At 32.8% G+C, this 21,180-nt stretch overlaps 1 protein-coding gene across 1 annotated transcript in view; it reads left to right on the forward strand.

Moving 5' to 3' along the window:
• Nucleotides 1–21,180, forward strand: part of CFAP47 (cilia and flagella associated protein 47) — a 437,978-nt gene that overhangs the window by 29,648 nt on the left and 387,150 nt on the right. Inside the window, exons 5-12 of the mRNA XM_078364097.1 lie at nt 260–488; nt 2,273–2,433; nt 4,076–4,203; nt 6,456–6,691; nt 15,983–16,172; nt 16,989–17,202; nt 20,669–20,846; nt 20,943–21,039. Of these exons, the coding sequence (XP_078220223.1) occupies nt 260–488; nt 2,273–2,433; nt 4,076–4,203; nt 6,456–6,691; nt 15,983–16,172; nt 16,989–17,202; nt 20,669–20,846; nt 20,943–21,039 (1,433 nt within the window). The remainder of the gene's footprint in view (nt 1–259; nt 489–2,272; nt 2,434–4,075; nt 4,204–6,455; nt 6,692–15,982; nt 16,173–16,988; nt 17,203–20,668; nt 20,847–20,942; nt 21,040–21,180) is intronic.

The raw sequence follows: 21,180 nt of genomic DNA on the forward strand, positions 1-21,180 counted from the left end.
ATGAGATGGTTTTACAACTCTGTTGTTTCCTGAAGACGACAAATTAGCATGCACATATGCCATTTCATTGTGTAGATTCAGATATACAGAAGAACCTGATAACATGTGGTATGTAAGTGAAAGGAACTACTGTTAGGCTACAGAATTTTAATTATAATGTGGTTCTATAAAGTTTTTGTTTATCAAAATTTGTAGGAGAAAAAGTATATAGAATTCTAATTAAAATATATATGTATGTGCATACTTTATTATCTTGTAGAGTGGTTTTGCAAGATCAACCTGAGATGCTCTTGAGTATCAAAGCTTATGTGGTTGAGCAGATTATTGAATTATTACACATGAGTCATGACCAAAGGCTGAAATGCTTAGAATTTGGTGCTGTTTACTTCGGGACATCAAAACTTAAACATGCACGTATATACAATAATAGCCCAGAGCCCATAAATTGGGTGGCTATAATACAAGATGATGCCGTAGGAGAAGAACTGGTAAGTAAATGGTGTGATGGGGATATCAGGTATTATGATTTAAAAGAGATTGTGTTAAATCTACTAATAACCAACAAGCTTTTTAATTATTCAAAATACGTTTTAACATGGACAGATAGATTTGATTTCATATGTATCCAATGGCAACCTCAAAAAATTCAGAAATTAAGTGAAAATTTATGGTAATATATATCTGAAGTAAATCAGACAAGTACTTCTTATAGATCAATAGCTAATTGAAGGTATTTCTGTTCTCATCAATTTTTTAAATTTTTTTCAAAAATTTTTTTTATTGTACTTTAAGTTCTGGGGTACATGTGCAGATCTTGCAGGATTGTTGCATAGGTACACACAGGCCATGGTGGTTTGCTGCCTCCATCCCCCTGTCACCTAAATTAGGCATTTCTCCCAGTGTTGTCCCTCCCCAACCTCCCCGCCTTCCACTGTCCCTCCCCTAGCCCCCACCCCCAGGAACCCCGGTGTGTGATGTTCCCCTCCCTGTGCCCATGTGTTCTCATTGTTCAACACCTGCCTATGAGTGAGAACATGTGGTGTTCGGTTTTCTGTTCTTGTGTCAGTTTGCTGAGAATGATGGTTTCCAGATTCATCCATGTCCCTGCAAAGGACATGAACTCATCCTTTTTTATGGCTGCATAGTATTCCATAGTGTATATGTTTCACATTTTCTTTATCCAGTCTATCACTGATGGGCATTTGGGTTGGTTCCAGGTCTTTGCTATTGTAAACAGTGCCACAATGAACATATGTGTGCATGTGTCTTTATAATAGAATGATTTATAATCCTTTGGGTATACAACCAGTAATAAGATTGCTGGATCAAATGGAATTTTTATTTCTAGATCCTTGAGGAATCACCACACTGTCTTAAAAAATGGTGGAACTAATTTACACTCCCACCAACAATATAAAAGTGTTCCTATTCCCCCACATCCTCTCCAGCATCTGTTGTCTCCAGATTTTTTAATGAACGCCACTGGCATGAGATGGTATCTCAATGTGGCTTTGATTTGCATTTCTCTAATGACCAGTGATGATGAGCATTTTTCCATATGTTTGTTGGCCTCATAAATGTCTTCTTTAGAAAAGTTTTTTTTTTCCTTGTAAATCTACTTTAGTCCTTTGTAGATTTTAGATATTAGCCCTTTGTCAGATAGGTAGATTGCAAAATTTTTTTCCCATTCCGTTGGTTGCCAGTTCACTCTAATGATTGTTTCTTTTGCTGTGCAGAAGTTCTTAAGTTTAATTAGATCCCATTTGTCTATTTTGGCTTTTGTTGCCATTTTATGATGTGCCTTGGCCAAATTTTTGTATAAATGTTACTTTAAAGATATATATTTGCGGCCGGGCTTGGTGGCGCAAGCCTGTAATCCCAGCACTTTGGGAGGATGAGGCGGGTGGATCACGAGGTCAAGAGATCGAGACCATCCTGGTAAACAAGGTGAAACCCCATCTCTACTAAAAATATAAAAAATTAGCTCGGCATGGTGGCACGTGCCTGTAATCCCAGCTACTCAGGAGGCTGAGGCAGGAGAATTGCCTGAACCCAGGAGGCGGAGGTTGTGGTGAGCCGAGATCCCGCCATTGCACTTCAGTCTGGGTAAGAAGAGCGAAACTCCATCTCAAAAAAAAAAAAAAAAAAAAAAAAAAAGATATATATTTGCTATTTCCTTGATTCTGGAATTTCAATAATTGTTTTGTAACCTCTTTGAAAAAATTTTTGTGTTTTGCCTTAATACTCATTTATTTCTGACTTTGTATTACAGGGTACGAATACTCAACAAAGAACAGATATTGCTTTAAATAGTCTCGCCTCCATAAGAAAATTAAAGGACATAGATACTACTACCATTATCTCCTGTGTTCCTAATGAAGGGACTTTACAACCTTATCAAAAGATTGTAATTATATTTTGTTTCAGCCCGAAGTAAGCAAAAATTAATTTCATTATAGTGTTAAGTATTAATGGAAAGTAGACTAACCACACTTTAATCAGATTCACTTTAATACTATAATAGTAAAACTTGCCAGAAGGCACAAATCAGATTTCGCTTGTCATGGTTCTAGATGTTTCTAACATGGTTAGTAATATTTCTAATAATTCTAAATATGGTTATAAATACTTCATGGAAACTTAAAAATCTCCCTAGACCTTGTTGAAACGGGGTGGAGGAAGCACAAGTTTTGAGTTGTTTTAGAATGTGGCCCCAAATTGTTTGTGTAATCAAGACCTTGTTGTCCCCACGAATAGTCAGGCGCATGCAGCATGTTGAAGGCCTCTCCAAAGAGGATGCAATGCTTCTGTTAAGGCAAAGTTATTGCTAACTGTCATAAGTATTAAACCTATAGCACCTTCCTGGGATCAGTCAAACTTGCTTGCTGAAATTCATAGATTTTTAGCACGTAAGCTAGTGTACATTTTTCATAATTCCATGAACTTTTTGCTATTTAATTTGAAGAACATGCTGTTTTAAATATATAATAGCAATTTCAGTGATACCTTGATAGGTTGCAGTATGTATGAACTGATTCAATTGCAAGTATATATTTCCTTGTTTCTGAGAGGGTAATGTTTAATGTACTTCTTTTTGTGGAATAGGGTTGCTTGGTAACATCAATTGCCTGTTGAAGATAGAGCTTGCTCTAATTTAAAGAGGTTAATAAATCAAGTAATTGTTCTATATGTAAATACAGAATTGTTTTATTAATGATACCTTCATACAAGTAGTTTCTTTGGTGAAACTATAAGATTCTCTTTAATACACAATTTTTGAAATTTCAAATATTCTATTCTTTTTCATGGCAGCAGGTTACCTGTAGAGTCTAGCATAAGATCGTAAGTATGTGTATGATTTGAAGTCTTAGTTAAACGTGTTCTGAACATACTATTTGTATTCATATTTAATATTACATATCAGTCTTTTGTAAGTGTAGTTGAGTTTGCACTGCTAGAAGAGCTGACCTCTAGATAAGGCGGATAAAGATAGCCAATGAGCAGACCTATGACATAACCCATCTCTACCTTTGCTCCTATTTTCCTTCCTCCTAGCCTTCCTTTCCTTTTTTCCTCGAACAAAATTTAATTGTTAGCAAATCTTGTTCTCCAAATTACTTGTCCACAACGAAAGTGTGGCTGGCAATATGCACTTAGTACATTGGAGAAGACAAATATGTAACAAATGTTTTTTATTACGCCCAAGAGTAAGAGGGACTATTGTAAAGAATTAATCAGACTCTGAAGCTAGAGTTGAATTTTGCCTAGAAAGAAAATTCTTTGCAGAGAAAGTGGCATTTGAGCTGGACCTTGAAGACTTGGTAAATTTAAATTACTCTTGTCTTTACAATGTTGGCATGAACTCATTTTTCTGAGCTTTATACCCTGTAGCCTTCTTTTGGCAAATCTTTCCGGCTGTGCAGTAAATTTGGAAAATGGATCACAGTTATATTTTCATTCCTTAGCATTCACTTGCTTGCATAGATTTAAAGATTGAGTTGACACTCCCTCTTACAAGGTGATAAAAAGTGTATCACCTTTACTTTAAAAATAACTCATTGTGATTTTTTTACAGACTTACGGATGAATGTAAAAAGGATATTGGACCTTCATACAAGCAGGACTATGTTCTCTATTTGAGATTTGAGTCTGTAGGAAGTAAAGATGGATTTTTGAGAGATGATGACTATAAAACCATTAAAAGTAAGTGTGAAATTAACAAAATTATCAAAATTTAAATTTAAACATTTAAATTGTTTAAAAATTTGAACATCAATATCTGTAGAGACAATTTAATCAAATTTATAATTATTCAATAGAACAAAAATGCAACCGTGTTCAAGAGACCGTAAAGTGTCATCTGTGGCGTGTTAGGAAACAAGTCAACCTCACAATTATTTACATAGTAATTTTCCAGGTTAGAAGTTAGCTTGCTTTATAATTTTAAAATGATTTTAGATAAACATGATGTTCTAGAGTTTAAGAAATAAAAAAAAAAAACCTGATTTCTTTTTCTATGTATGCCTAGGTTTTTTCTTAGGGATTGGTATGGGGACAAATGAACCATTTCATCTCTACTAAACCTTCAGCTCTCTTAGAATCTACAAATAGGAGCAGTAAAAAAAAAAGATCTAGTTAATAGGGTACAGGACCAATAACCAGTGTTATCGGACACTGGTAATTGTACATGTTTTGCAGGCCACATGTCAAGATGCCTTATATATTTTACATTTCAGGTTGGTTGTAGTGAGGGAAAAAAAATGGAATTGGACTTGGAGTTCAGCTTAGCAAGACAGATGAAAGAGAAAATAGAGAATTAGGAAGGTTATGAATCAAATCCAGGAAAATGAGCTATACCAAGGAGGGGTTAGGTCACCATGCTGGATATTTAGGCAAATTGGGTATGTTGGTGTAAGTGATATGGAGCAGGATTTAACTGTATTCCTTGGGCAGAAATGGATTGTCCTGTTACTATTTATATCATGTTTTGTGATATTGAGCTATGTCTGCTAATCCTAGACAGCAATGGCAATTCCACATTTATACAAAGTTTACAGGTAAATCCAGTTTTTTATACCTAGGGATGGAGTTACTTGGTTTGCCTTAAAGGTAATATAAAGTCTAAGATTGGCTTCTGAGAGCATCAGTGAAAAAATAAAAACTCTATTTCTTCGGTTCCAGTTACACTGGTCTCTCTGCAAAATTGTTCTTCTGCTGTCGTCTTTCTAGTTTCCCCAAAGCTTCATGATTATATTTTTGCCCAGCTTCTATTCCATTGTCCATTATTACAATTACTCTTTTTCATGTACACTTATGTCTGTTGGTCTGTCTCCCATAGTGTCTGACTGACAAACCTCTAATTCTGTGAAATTCAACTTTGAGCCTACATTGGGTATGCACATGGGAAGTGGATTGTGTTAGAGAAAAACACACAAACATATTGAGAGGTTTCACTGTGTATCTATAGTCACTAATCCCAAATGAGTTATTTAAGCTGTCTGACATTCCTATTGCATTTACCCATTCATTCACTCTTACACAATCTGAAATGAGTATCACACACCTTTTATTCTCTCCTCAAGTCTCCACTCTTTCCTCCTTCATCTTCACTCGTAAGCTTGTCAATGCAGAGTGGCCTAGTAGACATTTCCATTAGAATATCTACTAGGTATCTCAACTTAACATGTCGCGAATAGAACTCCTGATTTTTCCACAACCGGCTCCTCCTTCAGTCTCTTATTTCATGAAATGGCAATTCCGTCATTTCGGTTGCTAAGACTAAAAACTTAGAGTCATCCTTTATCACTTCTTTATTTCCCTATTCTGTGGCCAATGTATCAGCAAATCTTCTTAAGTCTACCCTCAAAAATATATCTAAAATTTGATAATTTCTCACCAGTTTTCTGCTCCTCTCCTCTAGCTATATTTGATTCTTTAAAGTTGTTTGAACATGACAGACAATTTCCTGACTTAGCATATTTGTACCTGCTGTTCTCTGCCTGGAATATACTTTTCCTAGATTTTTAACATATTTTTTCCAGACTCCCTTTATATCTTTGGCTCAAGTATCTCCCTGTCAGAGAGGCCTTTTTGGACATCGCTATATAAAACAGAATTCCCAAGACCTTGTGCTCTGTCTCACCTTGTTTACCTTTACCCATAATACTTATCGTCTATAAAATGCTGTGTAAACATATAGCATTATTTGGTTGTTTATTGTCAGTGTCACCTTACTAGAATGTGAAGTCCGTAAAAGCAGGAATGTTGTCTTTTTTATTCATTGCTGTATCCTCAAGGCGAGACACAGAGAAGGCACTCAATAATTTTGTTGAAAGAAAAGATTGAATGAGCTACCCAATTTGCATTAGGTCTTTCAGACAACAAATGGACTAAGCAAATATATTCTGGATTCCCCAAACACTTTTTATGTTCAACAGTTATTATTGCTTTCACAGGTGAGCGACTTCAGAAAACGGAATTAGCGGTGAAGGGATCAGGAATTCCAGTTTTACTACAGTTTGATCCAGGAAAAGTTCTTAATTTTAAACCTTGTTTCGTGGGTGAACGTTCAGAAATTCACTTTACCATACAAAATCAATGCCAATTGCTTCCTGTGATATACCACTTTCCAAGAAATGCAAATTTTAAAATCGAACCTGAAAAGGGCAGGATTAATGAGGGATGCATGGTGGTAAGATAATTTTTCTTTGCTTTTCCATTGCAGCTAACATTTTAAGGTGTGCTAAAATGCTATGCAGAGGATTAGAAACAACATTTGTTCTACCAGTGTTTATAAATCGTTTCTCTTCTGTGGCCTAGTTATGAAGACTTTTGTATTGGTACTCAGATAGAATCCATAATGATTTGTTAAGTGACTCTCATGTGCCAGCGAAAGCATTTGGCACTAGGGAATTTAAAGAAAGGCAAAACATAGTTACTTCCTCTAAGATGTTAGACATATACACAGGTAGGTATGGCTTAAGGAAAATGCAAAGTATGTTAAGATAAAGTTGTAACAAGGTGATATAGAAACTCAGATAACAGGATGTTTACTTCTAACCAGATAGAAAAGTCTTCATAGGAGAGTAAAGTATGAGCCAGACCTTGAAGTTTGAGTAGAATTTCGAAGTTTGAAACTGGTGATATTTACCAGGCAGGCCTAGAACTTGTACTGCTGGTGCAAAGCAGAAAAAGAGAACAAGGCATACCTGTGAGCACTAGATCAGCTTCTGCTTGTCAGGAGCTCTTTTTCTTTTCATTGCTGCACAGGTAACTCTTTCCCATATCCTCTAAACCATGGGTTAAAAGACTCTGGTCCATAGGTCAAATGTGGCCTGATGCCTATTTTGGTAATTAATGTTTTTGGAATATAGCTACTCTTTTTTGTTCACCTGTTGTCTAGGGCTATTTTTACACAAAATGCAGAGTTGAATGGTTGTGAGAAGACTGTATGCCCCATGAAGCCCAAAGCATTCACTGTCTGGCAATTTGCAGAAAAAGTTTGTTGAACCCTGCCTTAAATATAGCAAACATAAGTACATTCAGTTTCTCCTCAGTTTCTTATGTTATCCTCTTTCTTCCACTGCAGTGATGCAGTTTATAAAGTTATTGAAGGAAGCTTTCTCCCAATTGCAATTAAGAACTATTGTATACGTGTTTATACACATGCAGCTCCTATTTATATCTCTTACTGTTTCATTAGTATGACTCTCTCCCTCCAAATTTCGATAGACGCAATCAGTTTTCATAGAAGAGCAACAAATGTTAACCACTTTATACTAAATGTTTTCTTTTTAACTGCTTCCTAGATTTCCTGTAATCCAAGTCTCTTAAACCTACCCACTCAATTATTTTTCTCCAGTACCATATGCGTCTTTCAAAACATATCTGATAGCTAATTCCCCAATATTATTTTTAACCCTCTACATTTGTGAATTTCTCTTACACTAATCATTTTCAAATTAGTCAAAATGTGAATGTAAGAAGTATAGTAGACACTGGACAATTGTGACCTGCACAGACTGGTCAAAGAGCGTTTGACTATTTAGAAGTGTGATAAGATTATTCTTTTTAAATACTAACTTTATAGATATGCAATTCACATACCATAAAATTCACATATTGAAATATACAATTCAGTGATATTAATATGTTCAGAGTGCACACATCAGCACTAATTCCGCAACATTCTCTTCACCCCAAAAAGAAACCCCGTGCCCATTAGCAGTCTCCCCTTCTCTTCATTCATCAGCCTCTGGCAAATGTTAATCTATTCTCTAGTCAGTAGGTTTTCCATTTTGGGTCATTTTCTACAAATATTATATTCATGGCATTTTGTGTATGGCTTCTTTCACTTAGCATAGTATTTTCAGGGTTCATGCACATTGTAATATGTATGAATGCTTCATTTTTATAGCCAATTTATATTCCTTTGTAAGGATTTATCACCTTTTGTTGAACCAGTCATCAAGTGAGGGACATTTGGGTTGTTTCCACCTTTTGGCTATTATGAATAATGCTGCTGTAAACATTTGTGTACAACTTTTTTGTGGACAAAGTTTTAATATTCTTGAAATATACTTAAGAGTAGGATTTTTGGGGTCATATGAAAATTGTATGTTTAACTTTTTGAGAAGCTGTCATACTGTTTTCCAAAGTGATTGTACCATTTTATATTCCCACCAACAATAAATAAACATTCCAGTTTATCCATGCCCTCCCACACTTGTTAATGTACTTCTCTTTTTATTATTATTATAGTCATCCCAGTGGGTGCAAAGTATCATGTCCTTATGGTTTTCATTTATATATCCTCAGTAACTAATGCTGACAAATATCTTTTCATGTACTTTTTGTCCATTTGTATATTTTCTTTGGAGAAATATTTATGCATATCTATAATAAGGCAGAATAATGGCCCCCTAAAATATCTCTATCTTAATCTCTAAAAGTTATGAACATGTGATGTTCTATGGCAAGGACTAATTCAGGTTTCACTTGCAATTAAGACTGTTAATTGACTGACCCTAAAATAGGAAAATTAGCCTGGATTATTCAGGTGAACCCTGTGTACTCCCAGGTTCATTAAAAGTGGAAATGGAGGACAGAAAATATATCAGTGTCAAAGTGATGAAAGACTTTACTGTCCATTGATTTCTGGTTCTGAAGGTGGAAGGGGGTGGGGTGCATAAGCTGAAGAATGGGATGGCTTTTAGAATCTGGAAAAGGCAAGAAAGCAGATTCTCTGCTACAGTTCCAGAAATAAACAGTCCTATTGACACCTTGATTTTCATCCTGTATTAGCCTTCTGACAAGTGTAAGCTAAGAAATTTGAGTTATTTTAGTCAACAAGCTTTTTGGTAATTTTTTATTGCCAAAATAGAAAACTAATGAAATATATTTTACTAATTTTTAACTGGTCTGCCTTTTTGTTATGGAATTGCTAGAGTTCTTTATATATTCTCAATACAAGTCCTTTGACAGATATGGAAATCACAAATATTTGATTCCATCCTGTGGATTGTCTTCCCACTTTCTTGGTAGTTTCCTTTGAAGGATAAAAGTAATTCTTTTGATGAAGTTCAATTTATCTGTTTTTTCCTTTTGTTTCTTGGGCATTTAGTATCATATCTAAGTAGTCATATACTGTCTGAGGTCATTAAGTTTTGTTCCTATGTTTTTTAGTAAGAATTTTAGCTCAAACTTTTTCTATTATACATTTTGTTATTTTTTATAAATGGCATTTTTATAACATTTTTTCATAGAGATGTCAAGTTATCACAGACTATTGTCACATATATAAAAAAATTAATTGACCATGAATGTAATGATTTCTAGACTAAAAATTCTATTTTGCCTGTCTGTATTTATCCTTTGTCAGTACCACAATGTATTAATTACTGTAGCTCTTTTTATTTTTTTTTGAGACAACGTACTTCACCATGTTGGCCAGGCTGCTCTTGAGCTGCTGACCTCAAATGATCTGCTCGCCTCAGCCTCCCAAAGTGCTGGGATTACAGGTGTGAGCCACTGTACCAGGCCTGTAATTACTGCAGCTTTATGGTACTTTTCGAATTTGGGATATATGAGCCTTCCAAATTTTTTCTTTTTAAAGAACACTTTTGCCTAATGCGACATGATTGCAAATACATATGAACTTTAACATTAGCTTGCTAATTTCTGCAGAAAGAAAAGACAGCTGGAATTTTGATAAGAATTGTGTCGAATCTGTAAATTTATTTAGGGAATTTTGCCATTTTAACAATATTAAATCCTGTGATCCATGAGATTGTATGTCTTTACACTTATTTATGTCTTCTTTAATGCCTTTTTAATAATGTTTGTAGTAGTCAGTGTACAAGTCTTGCAATTATTAAAAAAATTTATTTTAAATATTTTATCCTTTTTTGATGATATGTAAATGAAATTGAATTCTTAGTTTTATTTCTGGATTATTCATTGCTAGTGTATATAAATGCAGTTGATTTCTGCATATTGGCCTTGTATTCTGCAAATTTTGCTGAACTCATTTATTAGTTCTGGTGGTTTTTTGGTGGATTCTTTGGGATACAAGATCATGTCACCTGTGAATGGAGATCATTTTACATCTTTCTTTCTAATCTGGATTCATTTTATTTACTTATTTTCTTACCTACTTGTCCTAACTAGAACCTCTAGTACAGTATTAAATAGTCATGGCAAAAGGGTATCTTATCTTGTTTCTGATCTAAGGGGAAAACATTTAGTCTCTTATCATTAAGTATGATTTTAACTGTAAGATTTTCATAGGCTGCCTTTATCAACTTGAGGGACTTCCCTTCTATTCCTAGTTTGTTGCATGTTTCTATTATGGAAGTGCATTGTATTTTGTCAACCACTTTTTGTGTCTATTAAAATGATAATGTGGTTTTGTCCTTTATTCTATTAAGATGGTGCATTACATTGACATATAGATGTTAAACTTGAAATCATACTCATACATAGTATATAATCCTTTTTACATTTTGCTGGTTTCAGTTTGATAGTATTTAGTTGAGTAATTTTGCATATATATTCATAAGGGCCATAAGACTAGAGATTTTAAAAAATATTTTTGATTTTGGTATCAGAATAAAACCAGTACCATAGAATGAATTGAGAAGTACTCTCTTCTTTTAATTTTTTTGTAAATGCTTGTAAAAGATTGGCACTAATTCTTCTTTAAATGGTTGGATTTACCACCAAAGCCATTTTGTCCTGGGATTTTCTTTGTCAGAATTTTTTTGGCTATGAATTCAATCTCTTTATTTGTTGCGAGGCTATTCATATTATCTACTTTTTCTTGGGTTAGTTTCAGTAGTTTATGTATTTCACTTTATAAGAATTTTCCCATGTCATTTAGGTTACCTGATTTGTTGGTATTCAATTGTTGATCACATTAACTTATAAACCTTTTTATGATGTAAGTTGGTGGTGATGTCCTCTCTTTTGTTCCTGATTTTAGCAAAGTTAGTCATCTCTTTTTTTTGCTTATTAAGTCTAGCTAATTTTTTTTCAGCATTGTTAATCATTTCAAAGACATAGTTTCAAAACTGATTTTTTCCTAACATTTTCTATTCTCTTTATTATTTATTATTGCTTTTGTGTTTATTATTCCTTTTCTTCTACTCCCTTTAAACTTACTTTGTTGTTTTTTTGAAAAATTTCCTAAGGTGAATGGTTAGATTATTAATTAAAAGTCTTTAAAAAATACATTTATTTATAACCATAAATTTGTATCTTGTCACTGCTTTTTCTGCATTCCATACGTTTTCGTATGTTGTGTTTTAGTTTTTCTTCATCTCAAAATATAGTTGAATTCTCCTTGTAGTTTTATTCTCTGATCTATTGGTTATTTAGATGTTTACTCCTTAATTTCCAAAATGTATGAATTTTTTACATTTTCTTCTCTTATGGATTTTAATTTTATTACATTTTGGTTGAAAAACAGACTGTGCAGATTTCAATTTTTTTAAATGATTGAGGCTTATTGCATAACCTAACATAGTCTATATTTAAAAAGTTTCATTCAAAGTGCAAATGTGTGCTTTGGAAAAATGTGCATTCTACTGTAGTTAGGTAAAATGTTCTGCAGGTATATTTTAGGTCTAATTGGTTTTTCAGTTCTCTGTTCTTTGTTGATCATATGCTTAGTTTTTCTAATCATTATTGGAAGTGGGATATCTAAGTCTCCCACTATTATAGTTGAATTGCCTATTTCTCTCTTCACTTCTATCAGTTTTTTCATATTAGGTGCATATGTGGTTATGATATCCATTCCTGATGTCTTGACTCTTTTATCATTATAAAATGCTCTTTTTCCAATGTAGAACTTTTTCTATCAGTATATATTTTGTCTTATATTAGTATAGGTGCCCTGCTCTCTTTTGGATATTGTTTGCATATGACACATCTTTTTGCCATCTTTTCACTGTCAACCTATTTGTATCTTTGTATACAACGTATACCTCTTGTGGGCAATATGTAGATGGTGTTTTTGCCTACTCCACCAATCTCTGCTTTCTGAGTGCACAATGTAATCCATTTATGTGTGTTCATTTATCTATTGATGAACAGATTGATTGCATATTTTGGCTATGGAATAATGCTGTAGTTAACATGAGAGTGAAGATATCTCTTCAACATGCTTATTTCATTCCCTTTGGATTAAAAAAATGTGTGTGTGTGTGTGTGTGTGTGTGTGTGAATACCATACAGCCTTAAAAAATAAGGAAATCTTGTCATTTGCAAAGCATGGATGAACTTGGAGGAAGTTATGCTAAGTGAAATAAGACACACTTGGAAAGACAAATACTGCATGCCCACACTTACATGTGGAATCAAAGTTGAACTCATAGAAGCAGAGAGTAGAATTGTGGTTGCCAGGAATAGTGGGTGAAAACTAATGAGATATCAATCAAAGAATATAAAATTTCAGTTAGACAGAATGAATAAGCTCTGGGTGACTATAGTTAATAATAATGTGTAATTGAAAATTGCTAAGAGGGTATAAATATTTTCAACACAAAACAGTAAGGATATATTATTTAGCTTCATTTAATCATTTCAAAATTTATTCAAAATTACATATTAAATACTATATATTTGTATACAAATAATTTTTATGTATTAATTATACCTTAATAGAGCTGGGTGAAAGGAATGTAAAGAAAATTCATTTACTTTTTTCAAAAATTTTAATTTTAATTTTAAATTATGGTGTACATGTGCAGGATATACAGGTTTATTACACAGGTAAATGTATGCCAACCCATTTATATGTAATGTACCTACTAGTAACATAGGATTTACATTTGCTATTTTTCTATTTGTTTTCTGTAATTACATATCCTCCTTGTTTTCTATCATTTCATTACTGTTTTATTTTGTACTAAATAGATATTTTGTAATATACCATTTTAATTTCCTCATAATTTATTTGACTAAACTTTAAAAACATTTAATTTTCTTTTATGTAATACAGTCTCATTTACATTAATGTCTACTTAATTGTATAGAATTCAAAAACTTTGCTTCAGTAGAATTGTTTCTTGTCTCCTCTTTATGCTATTCTCGTCATACAAATTATATGTGCTTATTCTTTAAAAGCTCATCCATACTCTAATACTTATTTCTGAATACATTGCTTTTTAAATCAGATAGGAGCAGGAAAGCATTGCAAACAAAAGTAAGTTTATGCTTTTATATATATCTGTGTAGGTAATTATGTTTACCTGTGCTCTTAATTTCTTTTTCTGAATTTGAGTTATTACTTCATTGTGAAGAATTCCCTTTATATTTTTATAATGCAAATCTACTAATGATACATTCTCTTCATTTATATTTTTCGGGAAACCTCTTAATTTATACTTTAATTTTGAATGATAGTTGTGCTGGTTACAGAATTTTGCATCTAGAGTCTTTTTCCTTCAATATTTGAACATGCCTCCCCATAGCCTCTTTGCCTTCAGAGTTTCCAATAAGAAGTTAGCTCTTCATCTCTAAATAAACCTTCTCACATGATGATTACCTTTCTTCTTGCAGTGTTTCAAGATTCTCTCTTGTTGCTTTCTGGTAGTTGTTGTGTTTAGATATGGATCTATTTGATTTAACCTGCTTGGGTTTTGTTGAGTTTCTTTGATATGTATATTATCTTTATAATCAATTGAACTTTTCATCTATTATTTCTTCAAATATTTTTTCTGATCTGTTCTTTCTCTCTTCTCCTTTTTAGACTACCATCATACACATGTGACTATGCTTGATGGTGTCCCCAAAAGGCTCTTGAGACTCTGTTCTTTATTCTTTATCCTTATGTATCTCTCTTGAGTCTGAATAATTTCAAATGTCTTGTCTTCAATTTCATTGATTAGTTTTTCTGCCAGTTCAAATCTGCTACTGAGTCCCTTAAGTAAATTTAAAATTTTAGTTACATTACTCTTCAATTCCAAGTTATTAATTCATTCTTTTTTATAATTTCCACACTTTTTTGAAATTGTCTATTTTGTGAGACATTGTACACATACTTCCTTTAATTCTTTTGACCTGTTTCTCTCCAGTTCTTTGAAAATATTTGCAATAGTTAACTTATCATGTTTGTCTAATAAATTCACCATCTGGATTTCCATAGGGACATTGCCTATGAACTACATCTTTCCTAGGTATCAACTATACTTTCCTGATTATTTGGGTGTTTCATATTTTTTTCATGTTGAAAACTGGTTATTTTAAATAATATAATTTGGCAACTATGAAAATCAGAGCATTGCAGTATTTGTTGTGCTTTTTTGTTGTTTTGTTTATATAGTGATTCTCTAGACAAATTCTGTGAAAGCTTTTTCTTTATTGTGTACAGCCAATAAAGTCTCTACTCAGTTAACTTAGTGTTCAGCTGATGATTGACAGAGGTTCCCTTAAAAATCTTTGAATCAATAAGTCTCACAGCCTGTATCCAGAGCCTCTGTATAAGTAAATATGTAGGGGCATGTCTTCAATATTCTGTCAAGTAGTTTACAACTCTTTCTAGTCTTTAATTCAGATTCAGCTATAGATGAGACATGAGCACTTTCTTAATTCTTTTCTGGGAATATATAAAGTCCTGCAGATGCAATCTAGATTCCCAGGAATATTTCAGAGCTTTTCAAATACCATCTGAATATCTTGTTCTTAAGTGGTTTTTAAATTTTTCTGTTTGTTCATTTATTTATGAATAGCCTCATTTTAGCCTTAAATGATAATGCCACTTCAAGTTACTTAGATGTTCAAAAATTGCTGGACAAATGCATACACAGAGTAAAATATACCTATATATTTGACAGAGCACTGGAGAGAGCATTGTTCACACAGAGTGAATGCTGAATCATGTGAGACAAAACAAATATGTACATGTCTCTAGTAGTGAGGCTTTTGGAGTGTTCCAAACTCATTCTTTCCCCTCCTTTGGCTACTAGGCTAATGGTTTTCAGTTACCAAAGTTGCAAGGCTGCTGTTTTTCAAAGTGACTGCAAAGCTGAATTTTAAAGAATGGAACTACATCAAGTAAAAGTGGCACAGTCTTCTGTTCCTTCAGAGATTCAATCTTTTTTATTTAAGTAAATACTCCTTAGATTTTTGTGAGCCTTTAGGTATTTTCAAATATCTGAAAATAGTTCATTTTGACAATTTTTGTTGCCAGTGTTCTCTTTCCTGTTCTCGAGAAGTAGGCTTTTGGAGGTCCTTAATCCACCATTCTGAAAGTGCTTTGGTATTATTTTTAATTTTTCTTAAATACTTTTATGATAATGAATATTTTAAGTTTGTTAATGCTGTGTATTTCTGAAGTACTTTCATATTACCATTATAAACTAGCTTTCCTTGAAATTTTATTAACTTTTTTTTTTTAAGATTTGCTTTTGCTTTTAACTTTTTTTTCAACCTATTTGTTATTGGTTACTTTTCATCTTTTTGTTTGTTTGTTTTGTTTTAGAATGTGATGTTTTCCTTTGCACCACATCAACTTGGAGTCTTCAAAGTGAAACAGATGATAGAGATCATTGGTTTAGTGGCAGATGAAGATTTGCAGTCTTTATCAATGAAACCTTTCTGTCATGTATCTTTAGATTTCAACAGCATCTGCAAAGCTCCCACCATGAAAGTTGTGAGGAAAACTATTCCTGGTATGCTATTGTGTAATGCCACTTGGTTTTGTTGTTATTGTTGTTAATTTAAGATTATTTTAATATACTAATTGCTTAATCACACGCACATGTGTGTGTGTGTATATATATGTATGTGTATATAATATAATGTGGTCTGACCTAGGAGTTCTCATCTTTTAACATGCATTGAAATCACCTAGAAGGCCTGTTAATGCACATATCACTGGCTTACATCTTAGCAATGATTATTAAGCTACTCTGTGTTGCAGCCCAAAGACTCACATTTTTACCATGTTCCCAGTAGATGCTGACACTGCCATTATTGCCATTCTGAGGACTGCACTTTACATAGCACTGGTTTAGTGATGTATACAGTTTATTTAATTTTTTTATGGCTCTTATATTTTATTCTTCTTAGTCTGGTTGCTAAAGGAGTCTATAATAGAAACTGTTTTTGACTATTCCGTGGATTTACTTGTTGCTACTGTTTTGTCTAATTCTTCTTTATATATACATTGAACTATATGAAGTTGCTGATAGTCAACAGTTTTTAACCAACAAAAAATTTACTTTCATATGGGCCAACTTAAATCCTTCAAGTTACCATATTTTATGTTTTTATATATGCATTTTTATTATTCATATTTTATTATTTTGCTAAATTGTGTTGTATAGGTCTCTTTTAATTAATAATTTGTATTTTCAAAGTGTGTTTAGGAGTTAAGCATTTAAGTTAGAATCAATTATCTAGTGTATTAATTAATTCATGGTTATTGCTTATAAAGTTGAAATAAAAAATACCATCTATAAACTTAATATTCAATTCTATAAAAGGGGTATCGCCTGTGATCCATAATCCTACGGAAAAGATTGTAGTTGAAGACTTGGCAAAATGTAAGACTTATGCACCTCTATCAGTATTTAAATCCACCATAAGATGCACTCACAATCATCACTCACGTGGAGAGTCAGAGAAGGACATGCTATTACCCTTTCCCAAAGATGGAGCTGCAACTATCGGGTGTACAGACCATCATAAACATTTCAGGTAACATGAAATATTATAAAAACCTGAAACTTTGAAAAGTGTAGTGGACAACATGACATGCAGAGGTTTGATCAGATCCCACTGTATAACACTAATGATAGCAATAATAACAAAACTGCCATTTTCTGTTCCTTTTTTTTTTTAACATGGAGTGAGATGGTTGTTGAATGCCACTGTGTTTTCTTTATCTAACCTCTCCTATGTACTTGCCAGGAAGTGAATGGTATATAAAATATTCTTAAAATATGCTGTTGACAAGTATAGAAGAAAAATATAAATAATCACCTTTGGGAATGTAACAAGTCCTCAGAGTAGAAATGTTTATTAAGTATGGTTGACAGCTTGAGTTTATTTAAGCTAAAAATAAAATTGTGTGAAACAATCATTGTTATCATAATCATCATCTTTGTTTGACCCCTTCAAAGACACATTTTAAATAAACTTTCACAAAGTGAACTTAAACCTCTCCAATTAGGATGATAAAAAGTGTTTAACCTCAGTTTATATTTATCCAAATCTCAAATAAATGACTAAGTTTCCAATGGTTATTAAGAAGTGAACCAGGCATTTCAACATGCTTATCGTGGCCCTATGCCCATGAATAGTTTTTACACATTTGAGACTGAAATGCATTTTTTTTCCTGCCTGCTTGTGCGTTAATAGTAAAGTATCTAAACTTTACAATGACTCTGGACTTTCTTCACTTGTCTTTTTAGATTTGGTTAGTCATTAAGCTCACTTAATTCTGCAGACATTTTCCTGCAATACCATTTGTTTTTTAGGACATACTTGTTTTATTGTCTACAATAGGAAAAGTCCAGGTTTTTCTATAGTGCATCTTATTGTTTTACAAATTCCAACCAAGTTAGCCTTTTTAAAAATTATTACTTGACAAGTACCATAAAACACAGAACCATAAAAACCACTTAGACTGCATTTTATATAATTGTATATTATAAAAAAGAAAATTCTGTCTTTTCTTCTGCCTCATTCTGTTTGCTCCCACCCTGCAGAGGTGGTTTCTGGCAATAATTTTTTATTTATCTTTTTCAACTCTTTCTTAAGGTTATGCATGTGTATCTATATACAGATATAATGTGTTAATTAAATATTATTATTTTGTTTCTATATATATTAATCAGATGATCTAAAAATAGCAGAATTTTAAAAACAAGGCTTGGTTTTTATTATTTATCACCTGACCATAACCATTTTTCTCAATGAACACTTTTTTCGTATAAGTAATTAGGACAGTATTTAGTCCTTATGTTTTCTGGCTAGCAATTAATAACTTTAAGTAATGAAATAAGTTTTATAGTATATTTACTTGTTGGTAATTATAATTTCTATTTTATTTTAATGCATTTTACCTTTTCAATTTTTGAGAAAAAATAAGGTAGGAATTTTTCTCTATTTTATTTACTGCAGCATGCCTTGTGCTTAGAACAATGTCGGGCATAGAGTAGGCACTTAGTAAATTTTTTTTGAATAAATAAATGAGGAAAAATATTTTATTTCCATAGTAATTCGTGTCCCTTGTACTTTGCATATTTTAGAAAACTTATCTTCTTTAAGCTGCAGAGGTATTTCTAGATGTTTCTCTAAGGAGCCGATAAGGATTTAGATATGTTAATAGCTGTTTCTCATTTAAGGCATTTATACCACTACTCCTTTCCTTATGCCTCTCTGCTTGTTAGAGATCTCAGGAATTCAGATATATATGGGAATTATTTCTAGGTTCTAAAGATGGTTGAGTGTCTCAGGGCTTGAAGAAAATTTAAGTATCAACAGTTATCTTTGAACAGCAAAGCATTTGTTTCCTGTCTTGTTTTTTCACTCTCTTAAAGTATTTAACATTGTTAATGCTGTGTTACTGTAAACATTGAGGAATTGTTGAGGAAAAGAAGAAAAATTAATTTTCATTTGACTTTGTGACTGATATCTTCATACCGATGTTTTAATTATTGAGGGTGAACATCTTAATGATTAAGAACATTTGGTGAAGATTGAGGTAGACCAAACCCAGAAGGTGTGAATATTTGCACATTACTTTTTATTGAAAATGTATGGTGGGTAAAAAGGAAGAGCATAAACCTAGTTGAGTGAATATTAGATAGAAAGTAATTCACGGTTCTTTTATGAATTGTTTTCTCTATATAGATTTATTTTTGATAGTTATTTCATAAGCTGTGAAGTTTAAAGGAGGTAGCATGTTTAGCAAAATGATTCATTATTCTACATTTTTTCCCTAATTTTGATCATAATGATCTAAAGATAGTTAACTTTTAGAAAACATTAGTCAGATTCAGATCTTGTTTCTTGGAGTCTTATGTGTAATCGAGAACCATCCAAATTGCCTATCTGACTAATTATTCAAAGGTGGGTTTAGAATAGGCACCATTACATCCTAGTGACCTTACAAAGGATTGTTTTTGATTAGATTAAGAAAAAATAGGCTTCACTCTAGTTCTACATGCAATCATGTCTTGATGTAGAATAACATATGAGGGGAAGGACTGGAATCTGTCCTATTTGCCATTCCACACCCAACACCTGACATAGAAATTGGCTAGGACCTCTTAATACTGATTGAACAAATGCATATATGAAAATATTAACATGACTTGCTTATATTGCAGAGGAACTTTCATAACGGTTCCAAGATTTAACTTTGTGAATCATGATTTTGCATGTACTACATGTGAAAAACAGCAAAGGAAATACCATGCAAAGAATTATTCAACGTATCTTAAATATTTAAGAAATATACACTTGCAGAAACAAGCAGAGAGATAATGTTCAATTCCTCAAACAATATAAACAGATCATGGTGTCTACAGAATCATAATTTTTTTTAACTCCTTGGTTTCTTTTTTATTTTAGATGTTTTAAACGACATTTCAATACATGATAAAAGCAAAACAGTGAGCTGCTTTAACTACAATTATTTGTTTTGTTACCTTTTGACTTGGAGATATCTTAGATGAATTTCCCCAGAAGCAGATCTTGAGATAGGGATTCCAGTGCCTATGATTAATGGAATGTGTACTCTCAAGGGAAACTTGTACAGATGAGGGAAGCAATATAGGGAAGGAATAAAAGCTGAGGAAAGATGTGTTTCAAATACATTTTACAGTCAGCCTAATGCCCAGGATCTCTTGAGACTAAATTTTAACAAATGGTTGTTCCTGCCTTGAGCCAAAGATGCTTGTCTTTTGTGGTCCATATCAGTCATTGGCTGTCCTTGGGTGTGGCAGGCATTAGGATAATTTCCTTGATGAGGTGTTTGAGAAGGGGTCTCCTCCACAGAGGACCGTTTTATGCAGAGTAGTGCACCAGTCTGGGTACGTGAATATGAGTGAGACAGCAGCAAGATGCGCTATAGGAAATGCTTGAATTTATAGATGTATTTTCTGAATGACTTGACTGCAATTACTGATTATTATTATTATTATTAATTTTATAGGGAGAAAACGTATTCATATAATGATATAGACATAGGCTTAGAGTCAGGTCTAAGGTCACCTTCACTCTCAGTAGCGCATATAGAAGAGGAGCTCCCTTCAGAGAATTCAATCAAAGCGAATCGATTGTTAACCACAAGGAGTATCGCATCCCAGAAGGAGCAGTCCCTCAAAAGAAAGGCATGTGCAATGTTTTACATTTGGTTATTCCATGAGAATTCTCAAAATAGCTTTTGCTAATAATGAATAATTCTGGAAAAATATGATTTTTTACAGATTATAAAAAGACTTAAATCAGACCCATCCACACTCCAGGAAAAACATGACTGCAGTCTAATTTTGACACCAAAGCAAATTCATCAAGTAATTGTTGGTGAGAATACACAAAATCCTACTACAGCCTTTATTTTTTTTTAAAAAGTTCAAGTATGATTTATATTTCATGAAATTTAGAGTATGCATGTATCACCTTTGGAAATATAAGAGGTCCTCAGAGTAGTCATATTTATTAAGT

Source organism: Callithrix jacchus, chromosome X (genome assembly GCF_049354715.1).
Source record: "Callithrix jacchus isolate 240 chromosome X, calJac240_pri, whole genome shotgun sequence".
Classification (NCBI taxonomy): domain Eukaryota; kingdom Metazoa; phylum Chordata; class Mammalia; order Primates; family Cebidae; genus Callithrix; species Callithrix jacchus.